The sequence below is a fragment of the Physcomitrium patens genome, chromosome 6 (assembly GCF_059467195.1).
Source record: "Physcomitrium patens ecotype Gransden chromosome 6, ASM5946719v1, whole genome shotgun sequence".
NCBI classification, from domain to species: Eukaryota; Viridiplantae; Streptophyta; class Bryopsida; order Funariales; family Funariaceae; genus Physcomitrium; species Physcomitrium patens.
The window spans coordinates 6,056,010-6,073,294 of NC_143415.1; the positions used below are offsets into that span (position 1 = coordinate 6,056,010).

The following is a 17,285-nucleotide window of genomic DNA, read 5'->3' on the forward strand; positions in this document are numbered from 1 at the left end:
TGCTTGTACTACTTTTAGAATATTACTCCTATCCTCTTCCATTCTCTTTTTGCAAAAAAATCCACTATATTTTCAACATTTTTCTACTTTGTTGTCAATCCTTCATCTTCTTCTTTGTCTTTATGAAGCAACTCCAATTTCCCTTGTAATTCTCCATGAACAGCTTGAAGAAATAATTCAACCTTGTTCGGATCTAATATCAATTTTTCTTCTTTTGTTAATTATGAATATTACCTCATAAATTTCCTTAGTAGCCCTGTTGCATGTAAATTCTTATTAGGCTACTCAATCTATTCTAAAAATAGTTTCTTAGTAACACAATCAGTGTCTTCTAAGAAATATTCGTCTTTTAATGCATATAAAAAAATCTCCCACGAATTTTCTTAATGCTACATAATTGATGTAATATGTTCACTTATCTTCGGTATCCTCGCTACTCCAAATAATACAACCATCTTCTTCTCAGAAACCTAATTTAAGTCCATTTCTTGAATATAACATCTTAAATACTTTGAAATATCCCTTCCATCAAACGGGTCAATTTTATTGACCAGTGCTTGCAAAGCTTTGGTTGCTAAAGCATCTTTGCAATCATAACTTTGCTATTGCTGCATAAATAATAATAATGCCTCAAACATACCTGCAATGGACGGATCCATGTACATACCCTGTCCTTAAGAAGAAGCTCTACTTGAAGCTCCTTCAAAAATTTTATTCTCGTTCTCCATAAGATAAAAATGAAAATATACAAATTCCAATACCTCCCACCTCAAGCGTTTCACATCAAATTTATCATTTATATCGTATTATGTGCTACCTTGCTTGACAACACACCGGGCATCTGGCTATGGAAGATAAAATAATATTTTGTAAGTATCCAGATAGACTAGTGGATTTCAACCATCTAAATACAAATTATTTCGGATTTCAATATAAAATCTTAATTCAAATATAAAGTACTAAGAAACACTATTTTTAAGAACTTCAAGATATTATAAGCATAAAGTCTTTTGTTATTTGTTATTATTATTGTTTTTTACTTTATTTTAGTTTATTTTATTTTATTTTTATTCTTTATTTTATTTTGATTTTGAACTGTAACCCTAGACAGCGAGCTTCGGCAAGCTGTAATTCTCAATCTCATCATCCGATGGTTGTAAACTTCTATCACTAGTGTATTTGCAAGCCTTCTACATGCTAAAGGAAGTTTTAATCCAATCTAGCTTATAGATTGCAAGAAAATGCCGTAAAACCACAATGATGTATCTTGACCACAACTTAGAAGAATTTGACTTACCATGCCAAAAGTCACCTTATTCCAGCTGGTAGATCTCCAGATATTATAGAAACCTTAAACAATCCCAATCTGCTAACTTTCGATACCTCTTTACACTAATGGTCAAATATCCTCTATCTTTTCCGTCTCATTAATACAAACTTTTGTATGCACTTTAAATACTCAACCTTCTAGACACTTCTAAATTTCAACTGCAAAAGCTTCTCCAATTTCACAAAACAATCAAGAGTATCAGCCTTAACTTTATTGATAAAAAAAAACCCAAATTACCAATACAAACACTGACTTTTAGAAACAATTGCAAAAGTCCTCTTAAATCCTATGAAATCCAATTCTACCTTTTTTGAAGGAGCTTGAAGCTAACTCTCCAACCTCAAAATCCCGATCTCCAAATGCCCTCATTCCTTTTTCTCTCCTCTATTTTAACTCCGTGAGATTCCCATTTCTTCTGCCAAAGATTCTGAATTGGAACAACAGATCCACCTCCTTGGAATTCCCGCCTCTAAAAGCATTTTTCCATGGAAAGGGTATTTCTCCAAAACGACATTGAGAATGGTGTCTTCTTGCAACAAGGCTATATGGTGAAAATATAAATGAAAAAGATGTTATTAATGTTTAGTCATCTTGGATGTTAGAAATAGTGGCCAATTCTAGTGCCAATATTCAGGGTCAGTTAATGTCACCCCACTTGTGTCATCAAACCAAGTACCCTCCATATCAATGGGACAACCAGGATTATTTTCCAACCCTACATAGAACAAGCCAAGTAGATATATATCGATGGATACATCCCATATGCATGATGGAGTTGCAGGAAGACCACTTCGTCTTTTTCGTTGCAAACAGGTTGATCATTATGCTAGTGAATGTTCCAATCCCAAAGCCAGTGATGATTATGCACTAGTGTGTAGGAATTGCAACCAGACGAGGTATACTTATCAAGAATGTAATGCTCCATCTAATTTCAATAAGTGCTATCAGCAAATCTAAAGCTAAGGAAAAATTGAGGAGATAAATCAAAGTCCTCAAGATTCTCCGATAAATCGGATGGAATGAGTCCGAGCCATTCTTACCAAGAGTCGGCAAAATGAGAAAGGACCAATTCAATATTTGGATAAGTTTGATGTGAAGGGCTAATTTGACCCAATTATGAGGACATCCAATCCAGGTTCTAGTATGGGCCTCTTACCCAATATGAGACCTAATTTGGTTGGACAACCCAATGAAGTCTCAAATATGGAGGCTTTGGTTCCATTTCAAGTTGTTCTATTCTCTATGCCATTTTCGAAGAAACATCCTTTTCGTGGAAAGATCCTTTTAGAGACATGAATTTTGGCAAAGCGCCGTCAATTGTTCCAATTCAGAGTCCACGACGGGAGAAAAGAGGACCACACGGAGTTAAAAGGGAGGATAGGATAAGAAAAGAGCCGTTCAGAGATCGAGATTTTGGAATCGGAGAGCTAGCTTCAAGCTCCTTCGAAAGGTGTAGAATTGAGTTCATAGGGTTTGGGAGGACTTTGACAATCGTTGCTGAAAGTCAGTGTTTGTATTGGTGAAATGGATTTTTTTTTGCAATAAAATTAAGGCTGATACTCTTGACTGTTTTGTGAAATTGGAGAAACTTCTACAGTTGAAATTTAGAGGTATCTAGAGGGTTGAGTATGCAGAGTGCATGAAAAAAGTTGTGTTAATCTAATAGAATAGATAGAGGATATTTGACCATTAATGTAAAGAGGTATCGGAAGTTAGTAGATTGAGGTTGTTTAGGATTTCAATAATATCTGAAGATCTACTAGTTGGAATAAGGTGACTTTTGGCATGGTAAGTCGAGGATTTCTAGGCGGCGATCAAGATACATCAATGTGGATTAACGGCATTTTCTTGCAACTTGTAAGTTAGATTGGATTGAAACTTCTTAAGCATTTGGAAGGCTTGCAACAACACTAGTGGTAGAAGTTTACAACCATCGGACAGTCATATTCAGAATTATAGCTTGCCGAAGCTCGCTGTCTAGGATTAGGGTTAAAAATAAAAAATAAAATAAAATAAAAATAAAAATAAAACTAACAAATAACAAAAGACTTTGTGCTTATAATATCTTGAAGTTATTAAAATAGTATTTCTAAGAATTTTTTAATGAGATTAAGATTTTACGTTGAAATCCGATATAGTTGTATTTAGATGGTTGAAACCCATTAGCCTACGTGGATACTTGCAAAATATTATTTTGTCTTCCATAGCCAGATGCCCTATGCATTCTCAAGCAAGATAGTATGTAATACGACAATGAAACAACTTCAAATGAAATCAAAGCCTTCGTATTTGGGACCCCATTGGGTTGCCCAACCGAGTTAGGTCTCATATTGGGTAAGAGGTCCATAACAGGACCTGGATTGGATGTCCCCGTAATTGGATCAAATTGGCCCTTCACATCAGACTCACCTGAATATTGAATTGGTCTTTTCCCTTTTTGCCAACGCTTGATAAGAATGGCTCGGACTCATTCCACTTGATTTATCGGAGAATCTTGAGGACCTCGATTTATTCCCTCAATTTTTTCCCATCTTTGGATCTATTGATCTTAATTATCGAAATAGAATGGAGCATTACATTACTGATAAGTATGCCCCGACTGCTGACTATTCCCACACACTAGTGCATAAATATTACTAGCTAGGAATTGAAACATTCACTAGCATAATCAACATTCTGTCAACAATGGAAACAACTAAGTGGTCTTCTTGCACCCCTATAAGGCATATTGGGTGTCTCCACCGATATATACCTACTAGACTTGTTCCATGTAGGATTAGAAAATGATCCTGGTCATCCTGTTGGTACGGAGGATACTTGGTTTGATGACACCGGTGGAGCATATGTTGTTGTCATATTCAGTGGTACATTTGCAATGGATTGACATTAACTGGCCCTTGAATATTGGCACTAGAATAGGCCACTGTTTCTAACATCCAAGCTGACCAAATATTAATAAATCTTTTTATTTATATTTTCATCATATAGTTGTGTAACAACACAACATCGAGTTGTCACAAATGGAAACAAATGACAAACTCCACCCAATAGCTTTCCATTCAAGGAATCTTTTAGCAGCCGAGATTAATTATGAGATCCATGACAAAGAGCTCCTTGTAATTGTGGATTCATTTCAAGAATGACATCATTATCTAGAAGGCACCTCAAGTCCAGTAACTGTGTATATAGACAATAAGAACCTCGAGTACCTCATGTCAACACGTGCCTTGAATCATCATCAAGTCCATTGGAGTATGTCTTTATCTAGATTCAATTTCAAGATCACTTATCGACTCGAAAAATAACAAGGTCTATTGGACGCTCTTTCTAGATGTTCTTATCTTGTACCAAAAGAAGGAGATGTATCTTTTGATCAATAAAGAACAATTCTCTTGAAGCTTGAGCATTTTCATCTTTGAGCTATAAAATCAACATTGACTGTTGATTCAACATTTGTAAAGCAAATTCAATCAAGCATGACCTCTGATCCTCTTGTTCAGGATATCAAGGATACTTCCTCTAAGTCTCATGATACTTCCAAGTTTAAACTCAAGAATAATCTATTATATTTCAAATGATGCCTATATGTTTTAGAAGGTGAAGCTCGATTACGTATTCTTCAAGCTCGTCATGACTTTCCAATATCAAGATATTTTGGATACAATAAAACTTTGGAATTAATATCTAGGGATTTTTGGTGGCCGCAAATGTGGAAGCCAGTCAAAGATTTTGTATAATCTTGTGATGTTTGCTCAAGATCAAAAACTCCTCATCATCGATCTTATTGACTTCTTCAACCGTTATCCATTCCAGAACAACCATGGTCTTTTGTTTCTATGGATTTCATCACGGATCTTCCAATCTCAAGTTCTTATGACTCTATATTTGTGATAGTAGATTATTTTACCAAGATGGCATATTTTGTATCATGTACAAAATCTATCATAGGTGAAGAAACAGCTAAACATTTCATTGACAATATCTATCGCTATCATGGATTACCAAAGGATATTATATCGAATAGGGGGACTCAATTTGTATCAAGATTTTGGAGAACCCTATTCAAGATTTTAAAGGTGGATATAAAGCTTTCTTCAACTTTTCATCCTCAAACTAATGAAAAAATAAAATGGGTAAATCAAGTTTTGGAGCAGTATTTGAGATGTACCATCAACTATCATCATGATGATTAGACAACTCTTTTACCATTGGTAGAGTTTGCATATAATAATTTGGTACATTCTTCTACTCAAAAAACACCTTTCTTTGTCAATTATGGTTATCATCCATATCTTGATACTTTTGACTTTTCAAAAGTTGATAATTCTACAATAGAAGATTTAGCAATTCGCTTGTCAGAACTACATACAACAATAAAGATACAATTAAAGAAAGCTCAAGAATGTCAAAAGACCAATATGGATGCCTATCGCAAGAAGCAACCACAATATAATATGGATAACAAGGTATAGTTACTTTGTCGTAATATCAAGACTACTTGTCTTTGTGATAAATTAGATTATCATAGGTAGAGATCTTTTCCTATTTGTGAACAAATCAATCCTATTGCCTATCAATTACATCTATTAGAGTCTATAAAGATCCACCTTATATTTCATGTATCACTTCTAGAGCTGAATAAGACAGTGAAAATCTTGGGAAGAAGACAAATGATATGTCCTTCTATAGAAGTGGATAATAACTAAGAGTTTGAGGTAGAAGAAGTCTTAGACTCAAGGTGGCGCCGAAATAGGTTAGAATATCTTGTTCATTGGCACAGATATGATATTAGTGAATGCACATGGGAGCCATCAAAGAATCTTACAAATGCAGCAAAGAATGTTGAAGACTTTCATCAACGACATCCATCAAAACCAAGATGAAGAATAACAAACCTTTGTTATAAAAGAAACAAGATCAAAGGAAAATAACATTCTACCTTCTATCTTTCATTGTAGCTTTTGTGTATTTGTAATGAGATGGAGTACCAACAACTAGCAGATTCAACTCAAGAGCTTTCATTTGGGGACTTACCGGATGAGATATTGAGATTGTCACAACCTTCAAGATGACAAAATTGAGATGAAGATCATCAAGAATGACATGTCCTTCCTCAAACAGATGGCGAGATACAATGTATTTGGTATCGCGACCTTGGAAGAGACTCCCGATGTTTAGTGATTTTATTAGAGGTAAGAACAACTCTTGATGGTATTCAAAAGGTTTTATTTGAAGGCAGTTATGAAGGCCTTAACAATGACCAAATAACAGGGTGGTCTTCTTGCCCTGATATGAGACACTATAGATGGTTGAGAGGACCTATCAACCATCTTCAAAGAGAGCAAAGATTGGAGTATGTAGCAAATACAATTTGCCTCATCTTGGAATTCTACAATATATGAAGACTGCTCTTTATGAAACTCGTCCCTAGAAGGGAAGATAATGTCATGGACATATATATTTATTTCAATAGTTACTTATATGATTGAGTAGAAATAGGTAAATATAAAATAATTTCATAAAGTCTTTTAAAAAAGCTTCATAGATGCGGTTTTGACTTTAGATGTGTTTGTAGGTTAGAAACTTGGCCAAAAAGCTAACCATGTATTGGTAGCTTGTGGAACAAGTTATCTCCATGTAGTAGCTTGTGGAACAAGCCATCTACGTAGCGTATACATAGATAACTTGCCTTGCAAGATAAGACATGTAGCTAGCAAAGTCAATACATGTTGGAGGTCTTATAGGACATCGCCACGTAGCTCTTAGTTAGATAATATATATGGAAGCAAGAGTGAAGCCTTCTTCACTCTTGTCAACGCCTTTTTAGTCTTAGTCTTGTTTCAAGACTTTCTAGTCTTTCTTGTTTTTGGCAATAGCCATTCTAGTTAATATTACATCACCTTTTGAGTGACTTTCTAGTTCTCTTCAGTGATAGAAGAGTGTATTGAGGATTCTCTTTTCTCAAGATTCATGTCCTTGACAATAGTCTAACACTCGCTTTGATACCAATGAAATAGGACCAAACTATTTTAAAATCCAAAACCTTTATAATCCATAACAACATAAAACCTCATCACAAAATAAGACAAAATAGACCAAACAAAATTGAATAAAACCAAACAGAATAGGACTTAAAAGACAAAATTGAGTAAATGGAAACAAAATAGAATAGAATAGAACTAAATTGAATAGAAAGATGCAAAACCAAATTTTATTTAGAAAAAAGGATCTGCAATCATACATGATCAAATGCCCTAAAAGATCTTAATCAGTCTTAATTATATCTTGTTCTACCATCTTGAACTTTCTAGAATATTCTTAGGTGGTGGATCCCACATAAATAATCACCTTAAATTTCTTTTTTAGAAGGTTCTATAGTAGCTCCCACCTAAATAATTGTCCTAAGTTTTTTTTCTAGAAGATTCTATGGTAGGCCCTACCTATATAACTACCCTAAATTCTTTCTAGAATGTTTCACAGTGGATCCTACTTGATCCACTAACCTGATCTCAATTCTAGAAACTTCCATGGTTCTAATTATCTATCCTTATACAAATATCTTATCTGTATCCTATTACATCTAATGTCTACACCAAGAAGTAAGTCAATTAAGAGAAGATAGTAAATCAACTTCACAATAAAATCTAAAAAAACTACCTATTACAAATAAAAGAGGAAAAAAAATAATCATATCAAAGAAGTTCAATAACACAATATTAAAATTTTTAGAATATTTATAATACATCCAACTTTATTAAAGATTACACTCTTTCAAAATTCCTAAAAGATTTATTCAAGTTTAAAAAATTAAGCCACTCCTATTTAGAAGCATTTTTGCTAGATTTGTACTTTTGGTGGAAAAAGAAAAAAATATCCTTTATAATCAAAAATCATTTTTTGAAGTATTTAGTCCATATTTAAATAATATGATTGAAAAATAGTAGAAGAAACAAAATTCTTATCTTTACAACAAAAAAATACAATCATCACAACTAATACACTACCAACTAACTCTTGATGATTTATTTTATATTAACAAAATAATTTTAATTCTTAATCTTACTTTTATTGAATTTTAGACTAATTGGTTCCATCAAATTGCCAAAAATATAAAAAAACAATATCTAATACATGCAATTCTTCATGAAAACATACCCTATTATAATAAAGTGTATAATATAATGAATTAATAATTAATTACAAAATATCAAGGCATATGTCTTACTTTACTTTAAGTCTTGATTTGTGAAATGATAATTCTTCGAAAGCATTTGTTCACAAAAATAAATGTATTAGACTTCAAATTAAGTGTAAAGTTATCACAATTGGACATAAATGATAAACTTCATCATGTTCCTTTTTTGTTCAAGACAATTCTTAATATCCAAGCTTAACAAGAAAATCCAAAACAAATAAATAAATAAAACTTTTTGCTATTATAAATTCAATCCAAGAATGGCAACATTATGTAGAAAACGCTTTTAATCCAATCCCAACTTCCAATGATCCAAAAAAGAAAAGTTGTGGACAAGTGCCATTGTTTTTGGAACAATTTCAGCAACAGTATTCTAAAAATGAATTATGAAAAGGGTAGTCACTGACTGCAGTAACAATACTCGAACAAATTGATTTGCATCACATGAACGAGGGGAGACAACCTCTGCGTGTTCCGCCCTTGCTGGTGGTGCTCCCCTCTCCACAAGGTCGCCAAAGTCCCTCGGCAAAATTCCACGTCGTAATATGTACCATAAAGGACGCTGCCTAAAAGTCCAAAAAGCCCCCAACAACGGCAGCCCGAATATAGATGAACACAACCAGGAGCTGCTGCTACATTGCTCGTGCTTGAGAACTACTAACTTACTGCTCGCGGGGAGCCCACAACCCCCTCCCATCCAAACAAGAATGGACAGACCCTGCTCACTGGATTCGTATCATTAAAGGCCGCGCAATAAACAGAAACAACAACATCGCAGCGGCGACGGGATGGAAGAGAGGTAGGATGGCGGGGAGCATTCAGTGTAACTGGAAGACGGGGGCGGGGCCACTGGGACGATGGCCAGCCCGCGCAGCAACAGCAACAGGTCCGCGGCACATCCGACGGCGATGTCAGCAGTGCGCGGGAATCAACACTGGCACGCATTTGGAATTCGGCACGCAGTGGAACCCGCTCCCAAGGGGCACTCAGCGCTGCCCTGGCGCCTCTGGGCACCGTGGGATGGGCGATCGGACGGACGGCGGGGGCACATGGAATGACATTGGCGGAAAGCCCTAATCCGGAGGGAGCGGGGGGGTTGTTTATCACTTTCGCTCGCGCACCCCCGACCCGCAGTGCGTTTCATCCCCCCCCCCCCCCTGTTCCCAGGGGATGATGATGCCATTGCCCTTTTCTTCTTCATCTTCATCTCCTCCTCCACTCGGGTTTGATCCCCTCCCCCTCAGTCGCTCCCCACCATCTCGGTGTGCGATCGGCGCATCTCTCCGCTGCTCTTCTCGTGATTGTCTAGACGCGCGTGTACCTGGGGTGGTCCGAGTAGTGGGCATCGAGCAGTGAGTCGATCAAGATGAGAGAGATCCTGCACATTCAGGGAGGACAGTGCGGGAACCAGATCGGAGCCAAGTTCTGGGAGGTGGTGTGCGAGGAGCATGGCATCGACCCGACGGGGACGTACCAGGGCGTGTCGGATTTGCAGCTGGAGCGGATCAATGTGTACTACAACGAGGCGAGCGGAGGTCGGTACGTGCCCCGCGGAGTGCTGATGGATTTGGAGCCTGGGACGATGGACAGCGTGCGGTCGGGCCCGTATGGGCAGATATTCCGGCCGGACAACTTTGTGTTTGGGCAGACGGGAGCGGGGAACAACTGGGCGAAGGGGCATTACACGGAGGGAGCGGAGTTGATCGACTCGGTGTTGGATGTGGTGCGGAAGGAGGCTGAGAGCTGCGACTGCTTGCAAGGTACGGGTGGATTAGTGTGTCGGCGTTGATGGAGGAGGGGAGATGGGCAGTGGGTGAGGTTGGGAGGGAAACGGCGAGTAGAAACGCATAGATGGGAAGGGTGTGTTTGTTTGTGTGGGTGCTGATGCGGTGGGGGATGTGGGTGTGCAGGTTTCCAGGTGTGCCACAGTTTGGGAGGAGGGACAGGATCGGGAATGGGGACACTGTTGATATCGAAGATCCGCGAGGAGTACCCGGACAGGATGATGCTGACGTTTTCGGTGTTCCCGTCGCCGAAGGTGTCGGACACGGTGGTGGAGCCATACAACGCAACGCTGTCGGTGCATCAGCTGGTGGAGAATGCGGACGAGTGCATGGTGTTGGATAACGAGGCGCTGTACGACATCTGTTTCAGGACTTTGAAGCTGATCACCCCGTCTTGTAAGTGGCGATCGTTTTGGTGGTCTTGCGGTCGGGGAGAGAGGGGCGAAGACAGGGTTGGGAGTATAGGTGGAGCGGGGTTGTACATTGTGAGCACATTGGTGATGGTTTTACTGAACGAGGGGGGGGGGTGTGTTTTGCAGTCGGGGACTTGAACCACTTGATCTCTGCGACGATGAGCGGCATTACGTGCTGCCTGCGTTTCCCGGGTCAGCTGAACTCGGATCTTCGGAAGTTGGCGGTGAACCTGATTCCGTTTCCGCGGCTGCACTTTTTCATGGTGGGATTCGCGCCGCTGACGTCGAGGGGGTCGCAGCAGTACAGGTCGCTGACGGTTCCGGAGCTGACGCAGCAAATGTGGGACGCGAAGAACATGATGTGCGCGGCGGACCCGCGGCACGGGAGGTACCTGACGGCGTCGGCGATGTTCCGGGGGAAGATGTCGACGAAGGAGGTGGACGAGCAGATGATCAACGTGCAGAACAAGAACTCGTCGTACTTCGTGGAGTGGATTCCGAACAACGTGAAGTCGTCGGTGTGCGACATTCCGCCGACGGGGCTGAAGATGTCGTCGACGTTCATCGGGAACTCGACGTCGATCCAGGAGATGTTCAGGCGAGTGAGCGAGCAGTTCACGGCGATGTTCAGGAGGAAGGCGTTTTTGCATTGGTACACGGGGGAGGGGATGGACGAGATGGAGTTTACGGAGGCGGAGAGCAACATGAACGACTTGGTGTCGGAGTACCAGCAGTACCAGGACGCGAGCGCAGAGGAGGAGGGAGAGTACGAGGAGGATCTGGAGGAGGCTTAGGTAGGATTGGAGTAGGAGGGGTCGGGTTAGGATACGGGGATGGTGTGTTTGTGGGTGGGTGCGCTATAGAGGTGCGGGTGATTGGCTGGAGGCTGAGAGGTGTAGCTACGTTTGGAAATGAGAACGTGTGTTCTTGTGTACACTGAGACGGTGAAGGTGTGAGTGGATGAATTTGGGTGCGACCAAGGTGCAGTGTTTGGATGGGGAGTTGTCAGGGCGTGCACTTTGGTGTTCGGGTAGGTACATAGAGCAACTGGCGTCGTTTCTTCTGGATGTTATGTGGTGGTGGGTTTGTTATGCACGCGGCTTGGATTGCAACAGTCCCCGACGCTGTTTTGTTGGATATGGGGTTGTAGGAGTGGTGGGGTACGGTGTGGGTGTGTTGTGGATGGGCGGTGAAGGGGCTAGAATTGTTTGCAGGAGTGCTATTTTTAGCTGCAATGTTTGTTTTGTAGATCATTCCCTCCCTGGTCGAATGAGGAATCACTAAATTGGGCCTGACACCTTCGTTGCGTGCACAGTCATGGTTTGTGGTAGTTTGTCGCGCTTTGTGGGGGCTGTTTTTGAGAGCAGTGGTGGTGTTCATCTCGGCGTGTTTTTTTTTTTTTTTTTTTTTTTTTTTTTTGTGGAACTTGACGACGAAGGTGATGGGAAATGGATTGCGTCGGTGGAGCGTTGGATGAGGAACAGTCATGATTTGCATTGGGGTTTGGGAATGTCGGGGATCGAGTAAGAGGATGAGTGTTGAGTATTGGTTTGGATTGAGCTGTCCAGCTGCCCGGCTGCAGTTTCTTTTGGTTTTACGTGGTTGTGGTTTCAGTCAAACCTTGGATGGGGCAGCTGTATTCCGAAGAGCTTTTTGTTGCTGGAAGGGTTGAATGGATATAGGTTTTGGTGGTTCTGGCAAGTGCGGTGTCGTTATGGTTCTGCTGCGGAGAAGATTTCGACTCGGTAGTCCTGGGGTGTAGTGGCATACTTTTGTGGTATTCGAGTGTTGGTTTGAGCGACAAGTCCCAGTCGAGTGTTTAACTTGTATTTCGTTGAAAGGTTACCTTCCAACTGATCGAATCGCTGAGACTGTGTCTCTTTTTTACGAACAGGTAGATATTCAGCAACCCATTCAGCATGCTGGAGGCTAGCAATCCGAAGGGAACTTGCCAGATCTCTGAAACGACCGTCACCAGCAGCATTTGGCACTGAAATTATAGCCAATCATCGTCATTGGCAACTCGTCCATGGACGCCATGTTAAACAAGACGAACAGCCCCATGAAATCTGAAAGTCACCTTCACAACTACGCCAGCTTCGTGACGACTGTGTGCCCTACTCTCCACGAATTATCATTGCAATTCAAATAGCTTACTGAGACACAATTAGAAAGAACTTAGTCTAAGCCTGCTGTTTATTATCAGTGGTTGAATTAAGTGAATCCTTCCTAAAAGTGATATACCCTTCGTGAAATCATGAACGGATGGCTTTTGTTGCGTTTTGGTTTTGTTTTAGACTTGAGCACACTAATTTGTCTTTTTGGTTTAATTTTTTAATAACTTGGTTACGCTTCTAAGTCTTTTTGGTCTAATTTTTTAATAACTTAAGCACTCTTCAGTGTGGTCCAGTTTTTGATCAATTTTGGATCAATTTGTTTTAAGAATATTTTATGATATTGGGTTCTATATTATTTAATGTGGCCAAGAACATCATCATAGATTACAGTGAATTTCAGTCTTCCATAACTTTTTTGTTCTTGTCAGGTGGATAATTTCCATGGAAGCAATTTGCAAAATCAAAACAATGGTCCAAAATTACTTTTGGATTAGAGTGTGGTCTCTTACTAGTTCCAAAGTTGAATACTGTATTTGTTCAAATTCCTTAGAAAAGCCAGAACTGGAAGTTGTACCTCCTAAAGTGTTCCTAATGTTCAACTATCTAAGAAATGTTTTGCATATTGATTGATGTATGGTTAATTCAATGCTTTGGTGAAGTGTTGTAATTTTGAATAAACAATGATGTCTAAACATGAATAGAAAAGACAATATAAGAATATAAATAAAACAAGTAAACTTTCAACATGTATATGTATTTATATATATACATGTATTTGTTGTAACGTTCTAAGTTTTTTTTTTTTTAATGAAACATGGAACAAGTTTTATTAATATGTTGTAATATATTCTCATTTAAATGTTTTTATTGATTTTGACTTAGTAGCCACATTACATTGTAAGAAATTTGGTAAAGGAATCTATTTAATAATTGTAATCATTCATTATTATTGGATCAAGCCAAACAAACTTACAAAATACCTTTCCAATATGCATATTGTTAAAATGTTCTTATTTACCATCTTTTAAATATATAATAGAATTTTATTAGCATAAAATTTACACCATCTAAATTTAAGAATTGATTGGAGTTAATAATAAAATAATTTAGTTGTTTAATTATAATATCAACATATAAAATTTCAAGAAAAAAACATGGTATTGTTTTTTGTTTATGCCAACTATAATCTAGTTGTATAATATTAATTTTACCTCAAAACTTTACAAATTCTTGATTACGTCTTTCTTTCACAAAACGATTTAGCAACTTAATCTTGATTCTAAAAAGGAATAAACCAAAGGATACTTGCTTGATCTTGGAAACAAACAACATGATCTTCAATAGCTTTGAAAATCTTAGTAGATCATTGTTAACAATCACTTATTTATGGACTCTAATGCAAACAAGATGAGAAGCATCAAGAAATTTGAAGTCCACAAATAGGACAACATTAGCATTATACAAATGTTGTGTTGACATTTATACTAGAAATTTATATTCTTGATATTGGAATAAATATTAATGCATCAAGAATGTGAGCTGTGCATTTCTAACTTGTCATCTAAGCTCTTGGAATAACAGGCAAGGAAGGGATAGAAGTTTTTAAAGTATCTAAAATTAATAACATACATACTATTTTAGTAATAATTTTTTTAATTTTTTGTATATATTTTGAAAATATATGGCCTTAAGCTAAACACTATTCTATTCCAAGTTTGATTGTGTCTGCTACCATCATATTTTTTTGATATAATTTGCTAAAGATTATTTAATTTTAAAATAATATACCTTCTTAATTCAAGCTTGAGTTGTGCTTCTAAATTTAGTGAGGTAATATGAGTATCTTTCTTGTCTATAGCATGTCATTGTTCTTAAATCTTTAATTGACCTTATGTTGTTGGACTTGTTTGTACTAGCATATAACAAAACCTCTCTTGCATTTCATATCTAGCATTTGCTATCTTGATGTCAATTGAATAACTATCTGATTAGTGATATGTTCAACAAATTAAAAGAAATTATTCTTTAAAGGAACTAAAATTCCAATGAGTTGTCAAAATGGTATTGATATCCAAAAATTATAGAGTAATGCATGCAGTATAGAGCTCCAAATATATGGATGCACTGATGATAAATTGATCCTGTTATGCTTGGATAAATTATCTCTTTATTAGAATACTTTTGCTAGATGATACTTCTTGGATGGACAATTGGGATTTGTAAAATGAGAAATGATTTGTTTACTATTATATACTATAGGATATTTTAATATGATCTCTTACAAATACAAATTAGGCACAAAATAAAAATCATGATGGATAAAGATGATCTCCATGTTTGATAGTGGCTACTAAATTTTCAATGATACCAAGAATACAAGCTTCTTTATTTGGTCCATGGCACATACACATGTGAATTCAAACCAGGAGTTTTTTTAAGAATCTTGTCTAAAACATTGCAACAACTTGATGCACAAGCCAATTTAATTGTAGAACCTTCTCTCTTATTAGAAATCTATAATGATTCTACATAACTCATATTTTGGTCTGAGATCTTAAAACACTATAATAAGCATTGAAAACAAGATTGTTAATAAAATCTAATAAAATTATTACAAAAACATGGTGTATTATGAAAACATGATGGACAATATTTGTTGCAAAAAAAATATGTTGGGAGCCAAGAAAAAGATACTTCTAATATTTTAATTAAGAATTGGATAAGTCACAACTTTTGGTATATATAATATGGAATATTCATCATTCTTCCTTTGGAAGTGGGACTTGATTCTTTACTGAAATAAGACCTAATATATTCCTAAAAGCTAGAAACTTATCTCTAAAAAAAGATTTTGTGAAGATGTCTATGGCCATCTACTCTATAGAACAATATTCCAAATTAATCTATCCTTTCTTGATACATTACTTAATAAAATGATGTTTTGTATCCCAATGGTTTATACGACCAAGGTGTGCTGGAATCTTGGCAATAGTAATAACATTCTGGTTATCCTCATAAATAAGAATATTTTTTGACTTAAGAATGTCATATTCTTAAGTACTTTACAAAGCCACAAAGCATCTTTTGTTGCAATAGTCAAAGCTATATACTCTACTTCTATTGACAAAATAAAAACTAAATATTGCTTCTTATTTAATCAAGTGATAATTGTCCCGCCAAATATAAATGCATAACCTCCTACTGAATGGTGCATCTCTATACAATCTACTCCATCTGCATCATTATAACCTACAAGTTATAAACTTGTTTCTTTTCTTCTATATTGTAATATCAAATATTTTGTTTCTTACAAGTAACAAAATATTTGTTTGATTCCTTAGTAATGTAAACTTTACAAATTCTTGATTACATCTCTTTTTTAAAAAATAATTTTGGAACTTAATCTTGATCCTAAAAATAAAATAAACCAAAGGATACTTGCTTGATCTTGAAAACAAACAATATGATCTTCAATGGCTTTAAAATCTTCATAGATTATTGTTAATAGCGACTTGTTCATGGACCTAAATTATTTTTTCTTATTCTAGCATGATTTGAAGTATAGAATATTACTTAATGTAATATTCTATCACATTTAGAAATGTAATTGTCTAAATTTTGTGATATATTTACAGGTCTAGAATGTAATGGCTGTTTGTTGGACATATGGATTAGAATAGGTGTGGAATTTTTTTAATAACTTTTTTTTTATATATATATTTTCTTTTGGGATATTGTTATAAATTTTAAGTATTGATGAATGATAAATTTTTGTATTAGAAATAGTCATAATTTTCATTATTATATTTATATTTTAAATTTATTTTTTTCTTATTATATTGTTAAAATTTGTAGAAGTTAGTTACAAAATGAATTCATTATTTTAATTATTTTTTTAAATATATATGCAATTTCTCATTTTTTTTTTTAAAGATACTTAGTGTATATACTGTAAGTGTATGAAAAAAAAAACTTATTAGTTATGCATTCTACAATTGAAACCATGATTCTAATATTTAAATGGATTATATATATCTTTTATCTATTCTAAGCTTTGAATATATTTATTTTTAAGAAAAGAGAATGAAATTTTTTAAATAGATTCGATTAAAAGCCTAAGGATGCATTGATATCTAAAATCCTAGACAACTAGGCTCTTAGGATTTGAATGCACTAATGAAGTATAAATGCCAATATGCTTAGTATAAATACTATTTTTTTTAGTATTCAACTATTGGATGTTGTAACTTGAGAATGGAATAGGGTTTATGAAGTGGGAGGTATTTTATTTGATATCTTTGAATACATGTGGGATATATTATTGTAGTATCCATGAAGAATTGTTAATAAATGAGAGTGATTTATCATCAAAGTAAATCATTACATATAGAAATTAATTTTAAGCTATAAATAGTATATAATAACTTAATTAATTTCATCTATAAT

The 17,285-nt window shown here is 36.3% G+C and overlaps 1 protein-coding gene across 1 annotated transcript; it reads left to right on the forward strand.

Moving 5' to 3' along the window:
* Positions 1-9,648: 9,648 nt before the first annotated feature.
* Positions 9,649-12,963, forward strand: LOC149989120 (tubulin beta chain-like). The gene is made up of 4 exons (XM_090251059.1): positions 9,649-10,285; positions 10,436-10,705; positions 10,849-11,516; positions 12,617-12,963. The coding sequence occupies exons 1-3, from the start codon at positions 9,892-9,894 to the stop codon at positions 11,514-11,516; spliced, it is 1,332 nt and encodes a 443-aa protein (XP_090107185.1). The 5' UTR covers positions 9,649-9,891; the 3' UTR covers positions 12,617-12,963.
* Positions 12,964-17,285: the final 4,322 nt, after the last annotated feature.

Coding starts and splice junctions, on each gene's coding strand:
- LOC149989120 (XM_090251059.1), top strand. CDS start 9,892: ATGAGAGAGATCCTGCACATTCAGGGAGGACAGTGCGGGAACCAGATC. Junction 10,286..10,435: donor GAGCTGCGACTGCTTGCAAG/GTACGGGTGGAT, acceptor GTGGGTGTGCAG/GTTTCCAGGTGTGCCACAGT. Junction 10,706..10,848: donor GAAGCTGATCACCCCGTCTT/GTAAGTGGCGAT, acceptor TGTGTTTTGCAG/TCGGGGACTTGAACCACTTG.